Source organism: Canis lupus, chromosome 11 (genome assembly GCF_011100685.1).
Source record: "Canis lupus familiaris isolate Mischka breed German Shepherd chromosome 11, alternate assembly UU_Cfam_GSD_1.0, whole genome shotgun sequence".
Lineage (NCBI taxonomy): Eukaryota > Metazoa > Chordata > Mammalia > Carnivora > Canidae > Canis > Canis lupus.
The window spans coordinates 39,089,865-39,103,729 of record NC_049232.1 but is presented as its reverse complement, the minus strand read 5'-3'; the positions used below and the strand labels follow the sequence as shown (position 1 = coordinate 39,103,729).

General features: G+C 41.0%; 2 protein-coding genes and 1 long non-coding RNA gene across 4 annotated transcripts in view; 2 read left to right on the top strand and 1 right to left on the bottom strand.

Annotated features, from left to right (window-relative positions):
- Nucleotides 1-10,203, bottom strand: part of DENND4C (DENN domain containing 4C) — a 124,895-nt gene extending 114,692 nt beyond the window's left edge. For both annotated transcript variants that reach the window (XM_038552495.1, XM_038552496.1), the window contains exon 1: nt 10,083-10,203. The gene's annotated coding sequence lies outside the window, so the exon portion shown is untranslated. The remainder of the gene's footprint in view (nt 1-10,082) is intronic.
- Nucleotides 2,838-3,304, top strand: LOC100856351 (40S ribosomal protein S19-like). Its single transcript, XM_038552497.1, has one exon. The coding sequence runs from the start codon at nt 2,838-2,840 to the stop codon at nt 3,270-3,272; it is 435 nt and encodes a 144-aa protein (XP_038408425.1). The 3' UTR covers nt 3,273-3,304.
- A 515-nt stretch (nt 10,204-10,718) lies between the features above and the next one.
- LOC111098061 overlaps nt 10,719-13,865 on the top strand; it is a 34,239-nt gene continuing 31,092 nt past the window's right edge. Inside the window, exons 1-2 of the long non-coding RNA XR_005366806.1 lie at nt 10,719-11,252; nt 12,928-13,556. This is a non-coding gene — a long non-coding RNA (uncharacterized LOC111098061). The remainder of the gene's footprint in view (nt 11,253-12,927; nt 13,557-13,865) is intronic.

The window sequence follows — 13,865 nt, the reverse complement described above, 5'->3', positions numbered from 1 at the left end:
TGGTTATTAATTGATTGATATACTTGGCAGCTCCCACATTCGGAGCATAAATATTCATGATTGTTAGGTCCTCTTGTTGGATAGATCCTTTAAGTATGATATAGTGTCCCTCTTCATCTCTTATTACAGTCTTTGGGATAAACTTTAATTTATTTGATATGAGGATGGCTACCTCTGCTTTCTTTTGAGGACCCTTTGAATGGTAAATGGTTCTCCAACCTTTTATTTTCAGGCTGTAGGTGTCCTTACATCTAAAATGAGTTTCTTGTAGACAGCAAATAGATGGGTCTTGCTTTTTTATCCAGTCTGAAACCCTGCACCTTTTGATGGGATCATTAAGCCCATTCATGTTCAGAGTTACTACTGAAAGATATGAATTTAGTGTCATCATGATATCTATTCAGTCCCTGTTTTTGTGGATTATTTCTTTGGACTTCTTCTTTTACAGAGTCTCCCTTAATATTTCTTGCAGAGCTGGTTTGGTGGTCACATATTCTTTCAGTTTCTGCCTATCTTGGAAGCTCTTTATCTCTCCTATTCTGAATGAGAGCCTTGCTGGATAGAGTGTTCTTGGCTGCATGTTCTTCTCATTTAGGACCCTGAATATATCCTGCCAGACTTTTCTGGCCTGCCAGGTCTCTGTGGAGAGGTCTGCTGTTAACCTAATACTTCTCCCCATAAAGGTTAGGGGTTCTCTTGTCTCTTGCAGCTTTAAGGATCTTCTCTTTATCTTTGGAATTTGCAAGTTTCACTATTAAATATCGGGGTGTTGAACAGTTTTTATTGATTTTAGGGGGTGATCTATCTCCTGGATCTGAATGTCTGTTTCCCTTCCCAAGTCAGGGAAGTTCTCAGCTATGATTTGTTCAAATACACTTTCTGGTCCTCTGTCCCTTTCGGCGCCCTCTGGAACCCCAATTAAATGTAGATTTTTCCTCCTGAGGCTGTCATTTATTTCCCTTAACCTTTCCTCATGATCTTTTAATTGTTTTTCTCTTTTTTCCTCAGCTTCCTTCCTTGCCATCAACTTGTCTTCTTTGTCACTCAGTTGTTCTTCTACCTTGTTAACCCTCATCGTTAGGAACTCCAGTTTGGATTGCATCTCATTTAATTGATTTTTAATTTCAGTCTGATTAGATCTAAATTCTGCAGACATGAAGTCTCTTGAATCCTTTATGCTTTTTTCTAGAGCCACCAGTAGCTTCATAATTGTGCTTCTGAATTGGCTTTCTGACATTGAATTGTAATCCAAATTCTGTAACTCTGTGGAAGAGTACTGTTTCTGATTCTTTCTTTTGTGGTGAGTTCTATCTAGTCATTTTGCTCAGTGCAGAGTGGCTAAAAACAAGCTGTGCTTGATAGAATACCACAGTGAGAAGCAAACTCTTCTCACTGTAGCATTCCAACTGTTCTCTCTTTAAATCTCAGGCTGAGTTCGTAGGTTTTCAGGATGATTTTAGATTTTATTTTTTAGAACAGTTTTAGATTTAGAGAAAATTTGAAAAGGTAGTACAGAGATTTCTCTATACCTTGGACTCAGTTTCTCCTATTATTAACATCTTACTGACATTTGTTACAATTAATGAACCAATGTTAACACCTTATTATTAACTAAAGTCTACAGTTTGTTCAGATTGACTTAGTTTTTACCTAATGTACTTCTTCTATTCTAGGATCTCTAGACACATCATTACATTGAGTTGCCATGTCTCCTGAGGCTACTTCTAGGTACAAGAGTTTCTTAAATGCTCCTTGTTCTTCATGATCATAACAGTTTAGAGGAGTACCGGTCGGGCATTTTTTAGGATGTTCCTCTACTGGAATTTTTCTGATGTTTTTCTTAAGATTACAGAGGGATTATGAGTTTTCGCGAGGAAGATCAATCATGATGGTAAGATCACGACCTGAGCCAAAACCAAGAATCAATAAAAAAAAAAAAAAAAACAAAACCAAGAATCAGTTGCTTAACTGACTGAGCCACCCAGGCATCCCACAAGGGGTCTTATTAACAACAGGCAAAGAAGAACTTCAAAACAAGGATAAAGAGAAACATTTCATGATAACAATAAAAGAGTTCATTCATCAAGCCTAACAATCCTAAAAGTGTATACACCTAACAAGAGAGCAACAAAGTATATGGAGCACAAACTGACAGATTGGTGTGTTTTTTGGTGGACTTTTTATGGGTTTTTTTTTTTGTATTTTTAAGTTTTTACTTACATTTTAGTTACTTAACATATAGTGAAATATTAGATTCAGGAGTAGAATTTGGTCATTCATTATTACATAACCCAGCACTCATCATAGCAAGTACTCTCCTTAATACCTATTACCTCTCTGCCTACCTCCCCTCAGCAACCTTCAGTTTATTCTCTATAGTTGTCTTTTATGGTTTGCCTCCTTTTCTCTTTTTGGGTTCTTCCCATAATTTGGCTATTGTTGATAGTGCTGGGTGCATGTGCCCCTTCAAATCACTATTTTTGTATCCTTTGCATAAGCACCCAATGGTGCACTCATATTAGAAGAGGAAAGTTTTTAAATTAGTGGTCTAAGGATTCCCCTTAAGAAGGTAGAAAAAGAAAAGCAAATTAAGTCAAGAGTAAGCAGAGGGAAAAAAAATTAAAAGAACAGAAATTAGTAAAATTGAAAATGGACAAGTAATAGCAATAGAAATCAATACCTCTAAATCAAAAAAAAAAAAAAAAAGCAAGAGGTGAAATTACAAAAGAAGGTATATTTTTAGACATTAAAAAAATAACAGGGGTACATCATAAATACTTTCACATCTATAAATTAAACAACATCTTTCCCCTGGCTGGCAGCACGCAGACCGCAGGATGCCTGGAGTTACTGTAAAAGACGTGAACCAGGAGTTCATCAGAGCTCTGGCAGCCTTCCTCAAAAAGTCTGGGAAGCTGAAAGTCCCTGAATGGGTGGACACTGTTAAGCTGGTCAAGCATAAAGAGCTTGCTCCCTACGATGAGAACTGGTTCTACACACGAGCTGCTTCCACAGCACAGCACCTGTACCTCAGGGGTGGCGCTGGGGTCGGCTCCATGACTAAGATCTCTGGGGGATGTCAGAGAAATGGGGTCATGCCCAGCCACTTCAGCAGAGGCTCCAAGAGCATGGCCCACAGGATCCTCCAAGCCCTAGAGGGGCTGAAAATGGTAGAAAAGGACCAAGATGGGGGCCGCAAACTGACACCTCAGGGACAGCAGGATCTGGACAGAATCGCCAGACAGGTGGCAGCTGCCAACAAGAAGCATTAGAACAAATGCTGGGTTAACAAATTGCCTCATTCATAAAAAAAAATAAATAAATAATAAATAATAAAATAAATAAAATAAATTCAACAACATGTGAAATGGATAAAGTTTTTAAAAGACACAAATTACCAAAACTGACAAAAAAAGAAATGGAAAATCTAAATAGCCCTGTATCTAGGATAATCTAAGGATTGCCAGCAACCACCAGAAATAAGAAGAGGAATGGAAGGAATCCTTCCTAGAGCTTTCAAAGGGTGTTGAGTCCCTGTCAACATCTTGATTTCAGACCTTGAGTTTCCAGAACTAAGACAGAAGTAATTTTTGTTGTGTTAAACCACACGGTTTGTGGTAATTTGTGATGACAGTGCTGGGGAAACTACTGTGAATAATATGTAGGAGATAGTGGAGTAAAAAATGTATTTCATGTAATGACTTATCATTGCCTCTTATTGTGGGACTACTAAAAAATTCTAAGTTACATTATATTTCTAGTGAATAGCACTAATCTAGCCAGTGACAATAGGGAAAAAAAAAAACAGCATACTGACTAGAAACGAAGCAAAAATGGCTTTCTCTGCAGATATGATTGTGTATGAAGAAAATCCTAAGGGATCTACATAAAAGTACTAGAAATAAAAAGTGAATTTAGTAAGATAACAAATTACAAAACAATATACAAAAGAATCAAAAAGAATCAATTGTATTTTCTACATTTTATCAAAAAAAATTTTGGGAAAAGAAATTTAAAATACAGTATCATTGACAGTGGAAAGCATCAAAAAACATGAAATACTTAGGGATAAATAGAACAAAATATATATAAGACCTACAAAAGAAAAACTACAAAAATGCTACATAAAAGTACTAAAGAGACCTAAATAAATGAAGAGCTATGCCATGTTAAAGTATCAGAAGACTCAATATTAGTAAGGTGTCAATTCTCCTGAACCAGCTTTTTGTAAAAACTGGTAAGCTTAGTCTATAGTTTATATGAAAATGCTAAAGATCTAAAATATCCAAAGCAATATTGAAAAAAGACAATGTTGAAGGATATACACTACCTGACTGTAAGGTTTGCTATATAGAAATAATAAAGACAATATAGTGTTGGTATAAAAATGTAGACCAATGGAACAGAAAAAGACCAGAAATACAACCAAACTTACAAAAAATAAAAAAGGAGTCAGATCACATATAATCTCCAAACTGGTAAAGGGAATAAACACGAAGGAAAGAGGAGAGGAGAGGAGAGGAGAGGAGAGGAGAGGAGAGGAGAGGAGAGGAGAGGAGAGGAGAGGAGAGGAGAGGGGAGGAGAGGAGAGGACAAAAAAAGAAAGAAAGAAAGAAATCCTGCAGAATAAAATAACTAGGTGGTATGATAGTAACTGATCTCCCTATAGGCAGTGTGATCAGGAAAGCCAGCTCAGAAAAACTAACATATAAATGGAACAGCATAAGCAAGAGCTCTAAGAGAAAGAACCTGAAAGCTGACTGGTGTGACTGGTTGCATACTGGACAAGAAGATCAGGAGAGAGAAAAGGCTTCTGAGACAGAGAATAATGTCTGTATCAAATAATAGTTCTCAATTCTATTTACTTTTTCCCATTCCTACCACTGCTGTTCTTAATTCTCACCTGGATGCCTTCAAGATCTTCTGATGAATCTGCAGCCTCATTCAAGCTGCTTCTCACAACCATCCTTCACAAACAAGCCAAAGATATTTAATAGTCTAAAATCATAACATGGTTTCCTATTCCCCATAATGTATGGTCTTAATTTCTAATTCAATTTATTCAACTTTCATAACATAATCCCTGCTTTCTCCTCCAGCTTAGTCCCTAGTTCCCTCTAGAACTGTGAACCCACACTACACTACTTGCATTTTCATAAAATCCACCATTTTCATTACTTTGTACCTTTTCATATCATTCTTTGAGTTTTAAATCAAGTATCTCATCCTATGTAAATTTACCATCTCTAATCCACATCAAAAATAGTTAGGGACTTCCCTCTGCTCCCATAGAGAAGTTTGCTTTATTTTAGATTGTCATATTGTAGTTGTGATGCATATTCATAAGACTGTTTATCCTGCTAGACTTTAATATTCAGAATGTTATTCATCCTTTTATCCCTAGCCAATAGCACAGTACCTAGTTAGTACATTCTTTTTTCCATAATTAAAAAGAGACTCCTAACACTTATGCTTTTAGGGTCTAAGCATTCCTAAATTAGATATACATAAACTGCATATACACAATAAAAAACTACATTCAAAGAATCCTTTAAAATATTTCAAATACTTTTAAAATTCTATAAAATTACTCTTCTGTAAGTCAAAAGACTGTAAATCTAGATGTAAATATGAGTTCAGGGTGAAATAAGAGAAACATTTATGTCCCACAATATTACTTTAAGAATGGAGAATCACTAGAAAATATTACTATATTTTAAAAGTAAAATTGATAAACAGAAACATGTAGCAAGTAACAGGAAAAATTATGAATTTTTATTTTAATACCTACTTATTTTAATTTTTATTTTAATACCTATTTTAATTTTTATTTTAATATAAATTCAAGACATACAGGCACATCAACCATTTTTCATCTTCTTTTTTTTTTTTAAAGATTTTATTCGGGCAGCCCCGGTGGCGCAGCGTAGTTTAGCGCCGCCTGCAGCCCAGGGCGTGATCCTGGAGCCCTGGGATCGAGTCCCACATCAGGCTCTCTGCATGGAGCCTGCTTCTCCCTCTGCCTGTGTGTGACACACTCTGCCTCTCTCTCTCTGTATCTCAATAAATAAATAAAATCTTTAAAATATATATATATATATATTTTATTCATTTATTCATGAGCGACACAGAGAGAGGCAGAGACACAGGCAGAGGGAGAAGCAGGCTCCATGCAAGGAACCAGACGTGGGACTTCGATCCCAGGAATCCAGGATCACACCCTGAGCCAAAGGCAGGGGCTCAAAACTGAGCCACCCAGGCGTCCCCATGTTTCATCTTTTTAAAATTGTGTTCTCAATTAAATACTATATTATAAAAGCCCTAATAATCCACTGCAAACGAAACAGTTGAAAGAATGCCTACTTATTCAAACGTTTAAAAAGTAATTTGGAAAAACAAAATAAAATAAAAATAAATAATAAATAAAATAAAAATTAATTTGGCTTGGACAGTCATATTAGCAAAATGATTTCATTATCACATTATTTTAAGAGTAATAAAGTGGAATTACTAAAATGTTCAAAGACAAAGAAATAGTTAAATGCACTGTGAAACAGCAAAACTTTGGACTATTACAAAACCATAAAATAATAATAAGCAGCACCAGGGACCTGGGTGGTTCAGCGGTTTAGCGCCACCTTCAGCCCAGGGTGTGATCCTGTAGACGCGGGATCAAGTCCCACGTCAGGCTCCTTGCATGGAGTCTGCTTCTCCTTCTGCCTGTGTGTGTCTCTGTCTCTCTCTCTCATAAATAAAAAAAATCAAAGAAAGAAAGCAAAGAAAAGGAAGACAGACAGACAGACAATTATATGGAGCGCTTAGATGGCTCAGCCGGCTAAGCAGAAGACTCCTGATTTCAGCTCAGGGCATGATCCCAGGCTCCACAGGGACTCTGCATGAGATTTTCTCCCTCTCCCTCAGCCCTCCCCACCATCCTCCCCACCACCCCCCAGCCCCCCCCCCCACAACATGCACACACACTCTCTTTTTAAAATATCCTTTAAAAAAAATTATATGAATATTAACCACAGAATTATATACAAGTATGGATAGGATTAATACATTATACTGATTAATATATTATACAAGTAGAGTAAGAATACAGAAAAATGTAAGGTGAGAATTAAATTTTTTTCCTTTTGAATTTCTTCTAATCATGTTCTTTTAATCTTTTAATTTTAATTTAATCATTTAATTTTAATCATTTAATTTAATCATTTAATTTTAATCATTTTAATTTTAATTTAATCATTCTTTTAATCTTTTAATTTTCTTCTAATCATGTTCTTTTAATCATTCTTTTCCAATAAAGTTTTAAAGTCACACATAGAGCTCTACTACACTTATTATACATATTACACACTGACATAAGTAGAAAAAAATTTTAAGTTTATAAACTACCTAATATCTTCCCAAAAAATACTGTTTTAAATTTCAAATATAAACTTATCTGATTTTGGAATTTCCTACAATCTGACACTAAACCTATACTTTCACACCAGCTGTACTATGTACAAGTTTCCCCAATTTTTAACCTTCACAAAGGAATCTCCTCCAATCCCAACAAGACATCCCATTACTACAAGTCTGTCAAACTGACAATATGAAAGAGGAGATAAAACGCATGCCACCAGCTAAGAGAAGATAAAATTTTAATTCGTGTATTAGGAAAGCTTATTTGCCCTTACTACCTAAGTTCAGCAAGCATATTCTATTGGAAATTGAAATTCTAACCAAAATTCCCTTCTGCAAACCAGAAAGACCAAATGAGACAACCTGCCACTGACTCAGCAGCTTTCCTTTTCTTTACAACCTGTACTTAAGTTGCAAGTAGAAGACTGAAACTAAGTTTCAAACTGAGTAGTAAAGCCAATGCAAAATCAGTTAACTGTCTTGGCAGTAAACTCCAAAGAAAATATAACATGTTTTGGTCCTAACTGGAAGATATATACAGAGCAAAGGTGCCTTTATGTATCTTTATCATGCAAAATCCCTCAGGTATAGCTACAAATTAGCTTTTATCGAAGATACTTAATATGTTTCTTTATAGAGAGCACCTTAACCAAATAACCCTCCAAGTCTGGCACCATGAATTGTCACAGCCTACACATCACTACCATTCCTTATAATTTAAAACATTTGCGTTTTAAGAACAGTGTCCACACACCAGCTCTACTGCCAATTTCTTCAGCTGAAAACTGAAGTTTATTCTACAAAACACTATGTTTACTCTCAACAACAGGATGCACTCATTTACAAATTATACAAGAGTGAATTACCCCGATATACAACTTCAACATTTCTAACATCATTGCTTTCCTATTTTCCAAATTAACAAGTCTAAACAGTAGTGCACTAAGTCTGGTACTACAGCCAAAGTAAAATCAGTAATATAAAAGATTAACTATTTTGCAAAATGGCCACACAAGATACCTATGTAGTGCAAAGTGTGGACTGAGATTGCCGTTAAGACAAAAGAGTCAAACCAAGCCTATAGGAGGTAGATCACCCTCATGAATACAAATCTAGATTCATTTCTGAGTCCCCAGTCTCACAGCAAGAAGTTTACCAGCTTTTTAACACTGATTACAAATAACAGGGCAGAAAATAAAATATAAGGCCTTCATATTGGTTATATCATATAAAATGGCTATATTATAACCATTTCTTTAATTTTTTTTTATTTTTTTATTTATGATAGTCACAGAGAGAGAGAGAGAGAGAGAGAGAGAGGCAGAGACACAAGCAGGCTCCATGCACCGGGAGCCCGACGTGGGATTCGATCCCGGGTCTCCAGGATCGCGCCCTGGGCCAAAGGCAGGCGCCAAACCGCTGCGCCACCCAGGGATCCCTCTTAATGGTTATAACTGAACAAGAGCTGACATTCTTTAATGCTCAAAGCAGTTCTCCGGTAGAGATTGTGCTCTTATGTGTACACATAACATCATAAACGACGCTCTTCATTTCAGACAGCTTAATACACACGCTCACTTCAAATATTCCTTAAAAACTTGGCGCCTTGGCGCTAATATTACTCCCAGTCTTACTAAACCCTTCACCTCCTAAACCGGAAGACCGGAAGGGAAGATCTGCTCCTCCTTGTAAATTGAGGTCTAGGGAAAACGATCTAACACGAGTTTGTACAATTAAGCAGTCTCAGTAAATCAAATTCCCAGATTACAACGTCTGGCAACTCTCTTAGGCAAAAACATACAGGCAGCTAGCCGAGGGTTCGTTCGTTACTGGAGATGACAGGTCACCCCCACATCTGCACGAGGAACTTCGGTAACTGGCCTAAATTTTCCCGTGTTGAGACAAACGCATCAAGGGATGGGACGGGGCGGGGAGGGGGGGGGGTTACCCTTTAAAAACTGGGTCATTCCTTATTTGCTCTGATGCGACGGAAGAGGAAAAGGTCCATGAAGCAGCAAAAGAAAAAAAAAAAAAAAAGGACAGCATCCTCGGTGCAGAAAAGTTACAGCCCCTCACGCAAGTCAGCACTAAGGTCTCATGAGGTGGTTTTACTTGTGTGTAGTCCCTCGGAGTTGAATGGAACCAGCCTCCCGAAAGTCGTGCCCCCGCCAGGAAGCCCTGAGGATCAGGCGCAGGAAGGCAGAGGAGGAAATGCCCTCGATTCACCTGCGACACCTGCGCGGGCCCCCAGGGCTCGGCTCGCGGGCTCGGGACCCAGCGCGGCCGACCGCGGGCCTCCCCCGCACGCGCCCGGCCCGATGCCCGCCCCGCCCGGAGGCCCCCGGCCCGGCAAGTGGCTCCCGGGAGCCCAGGCGGACGATGCGAGGAGGCCCGCCCCGGCGCGGCCTCTCCCGCTCCATCACACCTCGCAGGCTCCGGGGACTCCCCGCCCCCGGAAGCCGCGGACAGACCAGGCCGGGACCGCCGAAGCCGGCCCCTTCCGCCTCCCGCGCGACCCCCGCAGGCGGGCCCCGGCCCCGGCCCCCGGCCCCCGGCCCCGGCCCCGGCCCCCGGCCCGTACCTGCGCGGCGCCCTCCCAGCCCGGAGCGCGGGCCCGACGCAGGCGCGGCGCCGGGCTCGTCCGCGAGAGGCCCTCGCCGCAGACTCACCTGCCGCCCGCTCCACCTTCGGTGCCACCCAGACGCAGCCCCTTCCTGGGGCATGAAAGCGCCGGCTTCGCGGCCTGCGCGCCCGAGGCTGCGCCGCGCGGGGGACTCGCTCCCGCGGCCGCCGCCGCCGCCGCCGCCGCCGCCGCCGCCGCCACGGCCGGGTCTGCGCCTGCGCGGCCTCACGGGCTGGGTCTCGGGGGGCGCCGCAGGCAGCGACTACGGCCGGAGGCGCGAGCCCGCGCGGGCGCCTGTGCGCCCTGGAGTCCCGCGGCGCGGGCGGCGGGTCGCCTAGGAGCTGCCCGCTGCACCGCCGTCCCGACAGCTGACGGCCATGTTTCTGTTCCCTTTTCTTTTTTTTCTCCCCGTCCTTCCGCCCCTTTCCACTGAACAGCACTTTCCTTTTCCCCCTCCCTCTCCCTTTCCTACTGCGGGGGCGGGTGGACAAGGACGTGGGGGAGGGGAGGGCAGGGCAGGGCAGGGGCGGGGCGGCGCCGGGGCCACGCCCCCGGGGCGGGGCGGGGCGGGCCGCGCGGCCTCTGCTCCCCTCCCCTCCCCCACCCCCCGCGGCGACCCCCGCGGGGCGCGAGGTCGCCGCCCGGGCCCTTCGCAGCCCTTCCTGCGCGTCGGCGCGGCGGGTCCCCTGCGGGAGCGGCGCGGGAGGACGGGCCCTGGGCGCCGCTTCGCACCCCTCCTACGGGCGGGCTGACCGTGTGGTGCGGGCTTATTGCCTTGGCCTCGGGCAGGTGGCGGCCGCTCCTCGCGGCTGTATCCAAGGCGGGCCGAGGGAGTCCCTCGGAGTCCGTGACGAGCCTGCCGGCGGGGAGCGACCCCTGGAAGACAACATTCGTTCCCACGATGGGAGCTGGAGTTTCCACGCGTGACCGGGGGGGGGTCCTCCGAGGCTGGAGAGAGACCCGCCGACTGGCGCCTCCCGAACTCCGCGGCTGCGGCGCCCCAAGGCGGTCCTCGGCCGTCCGCGCTGTCGCTGCCTCGGCTGGGATTTCGGGATGGGGACTCCGTGTTTTATCAGCCCTGTCCTGCCTCCTAAGTGTAGGCTCCTTATCTACACAGATGCGTGCAAAGTCCTTCCGCCTTCATGCAAAATTTGCAAAATGTTTTTGACAGCGTTTGGAAGTTACTAGATGAGAAAGAATAACAACCAGTTATTCGGTAAGGAGCAGGTGGTTTGAATTTTTTTTTTTTTTTTTTTTTTTTTTTTTTTTTTTTTTACCTCCTGGCTAAAAATAAAAATAAATGACGGATGATTTCACAGATTCCATGGCAGATCAAAACTAGAGCGGGTAATATTTGTCTATCTCTGATAAGTGTTTATATATATATATATATATATATATATATATATATATATATATATACCTATGGATCATTGTCCTGAGAACTACTCTCTTGATTCAGTCTGCACTTTTTTGCTGGAAAGTGTAAGATTAGACCTCAGTCGTGAACATCCTGTTGTCGATTTACTTCGGAATTTTACTGCATAGACAGTTCGAATTTTGTAGCCAATGGCAGAAACTATTTTCCTAACTACATTAGCCGTCAGAACGGATTCTGTAGAAATGCACAGCAATAAAAACAAGGCTTATTTAGTAATAGTTTGGAGTCCGTTTGAACGCAGTGAAAACCAACCTTTGACAATCTGCACAGAAGGTTTTCAAGGAACTAATACTTGGAAATTAGCTCGAGGATTCTTGTCCTTCCTTTCTCAAGGACTTCTTGTCCTTCCTTTCTCGAGGCCTATTAACCGTTTTAAAAGATTTAATATAGATGAGATATCTTAATGGATAGATTTCATGAACACAGATTGTTTCTTCTTGTTTTTTTTTTTTTTTTGCAACTGCAGAAATGAAAAATGGAAGAAGCCACTATACCTCTTCCATTTGATTGACAGACTTATCTCAATTTGCAATGTAGGATTTAAGAATCTCTTTCATTTTTTTTTCACTATTTTAATTGCCCTATAGATTTCCCATAGGTTTTCATTGCCATTGTCCACCTAAAATTTCATGGAATGAACTAGTATATTTTGGGCCTAATTTTCTTATCTCAGTAGCTCTTCTTAGGTCTGCAAGTCCTTGATCCTGCAACCTTCCCAACTATAATCTTATGCACAGAGTATTGAAATAAGTTCATTTTAATTTTTAACATGTAAATATTTAAGTCTAACTCGTGGGAGAGGAGCTGGAGGGCCCAATAACAACATGATTGTTATAATCCTTATAGTATCACAGTTTCAATTGAGCCTTCCTAAATACAAGAATGCATAGAACAATCACCCAGCCCATTGAAGAAGGGAATACAGACATCTGATTGGGCATGGTCACTGCAGATTTCTGCCAATAAGCAATGCAAAAGAGTTGAATAGAAATGCTGAAAATTTTCTTAAAATAAACATATGATATATTGGGTTGCCATCTTCAGTGCTGAAACATCCCAAATTGTTTTCCTCTTCCTATTTGTTCCCCTGAAAAAGTTCTAAAAATTGGTTTTCACAGGAATATTCAAAGACCTTTATGCTTCTATATTTTTTATCTGTTTCATTCAACTACCTGTTTAATAGAAGCATTATAAATCTAGCAGCTTAATCTGATTATTGTAATTATTTTTGTAATTTTTTTTTAATTTTATTTGTATGTAATTTCTACACCCAATGTGGGGCTCCAACCCCAGCCCCAAGATCAAGAGTCACATGCTCTTCTGTCTGAGCCAGCCAGGAGCCCCTATTTTTGTCATTTCTTAATGTCTGAATTCCATACTAGATTATAAGCCCTTGAGAACAATGTTCACAAGTCATATATGTGTATTCATATGTCATGTTCTCTTTCAGATTTGGAATAACCAACATATGACAGACTTCCAAAAAATATGTGATAAGTGACTGAAATAAATCATGGTTCCCTCACTTTCTTCCACTCTATCATCAGGCGAGTTACTTAATTTACCTCATGTATAAAGTGAGTAAAATTCTATTAGTAAAAAGTGAGATCATTTAGTAATTTACAATAAGCTATAATATCAAACAGACCAGTCCAGTAATCAATATTTAGCACATGTGATAGGCAGCCTTTCATTGTGTCTTATAATGATCCCTACTTCCTGATTTATGCTCTTGTGTAATCTCCTTCCACTGGCTGTGGGGTGGATTTATGGATGAGCTTCTAACACACAGAATACATCAGAAGTGATGAGATGTCTCTAACAAGATGAGACTATTAAAAAAGACCTGTGCCTTCACTCATGGATTCTTTCTCTCTCACCTTCTGGATTGCTTCCTCTGGGGGAAGCCAGCTACCATGTCATCAGGCAGCCGTGTGAACGAGTTCAGAAGTGTATCCTAGCCAAGTTGAGCCTTGAGATGACTGTAGCCACAGCCAAAACCTCTATTTCAGCCTCCTGACAGACCCTGAGCCAGAATTGCCCAACTAAGCTGCTCCTACATTCCTTACTTACAGAACTGTGAGTTAAGAAATGTTTCTTGTTTCCAGCTGCAACATTTGGGGGTTAATTTGTGACATAACAAAAATAATTAATACATTATAGTCATACCTGGATGATAACAAGTGTGCATTCACGGTAGCTAATCCTTGACTAGGGTTTAGCATGCGATTCTTAGCATCCTATCATGCTAAATTTAAGTATAGTGGTTATAATTGCAGTAAAAGAAGGTAAGAAAAGTGGAAAGACTAACTTCTCCTGATCAGTTATTTATAAACTATCTTTGCTCCAAAAGAGTTCACTAAAATGTATTTCATATGATATCTTGGA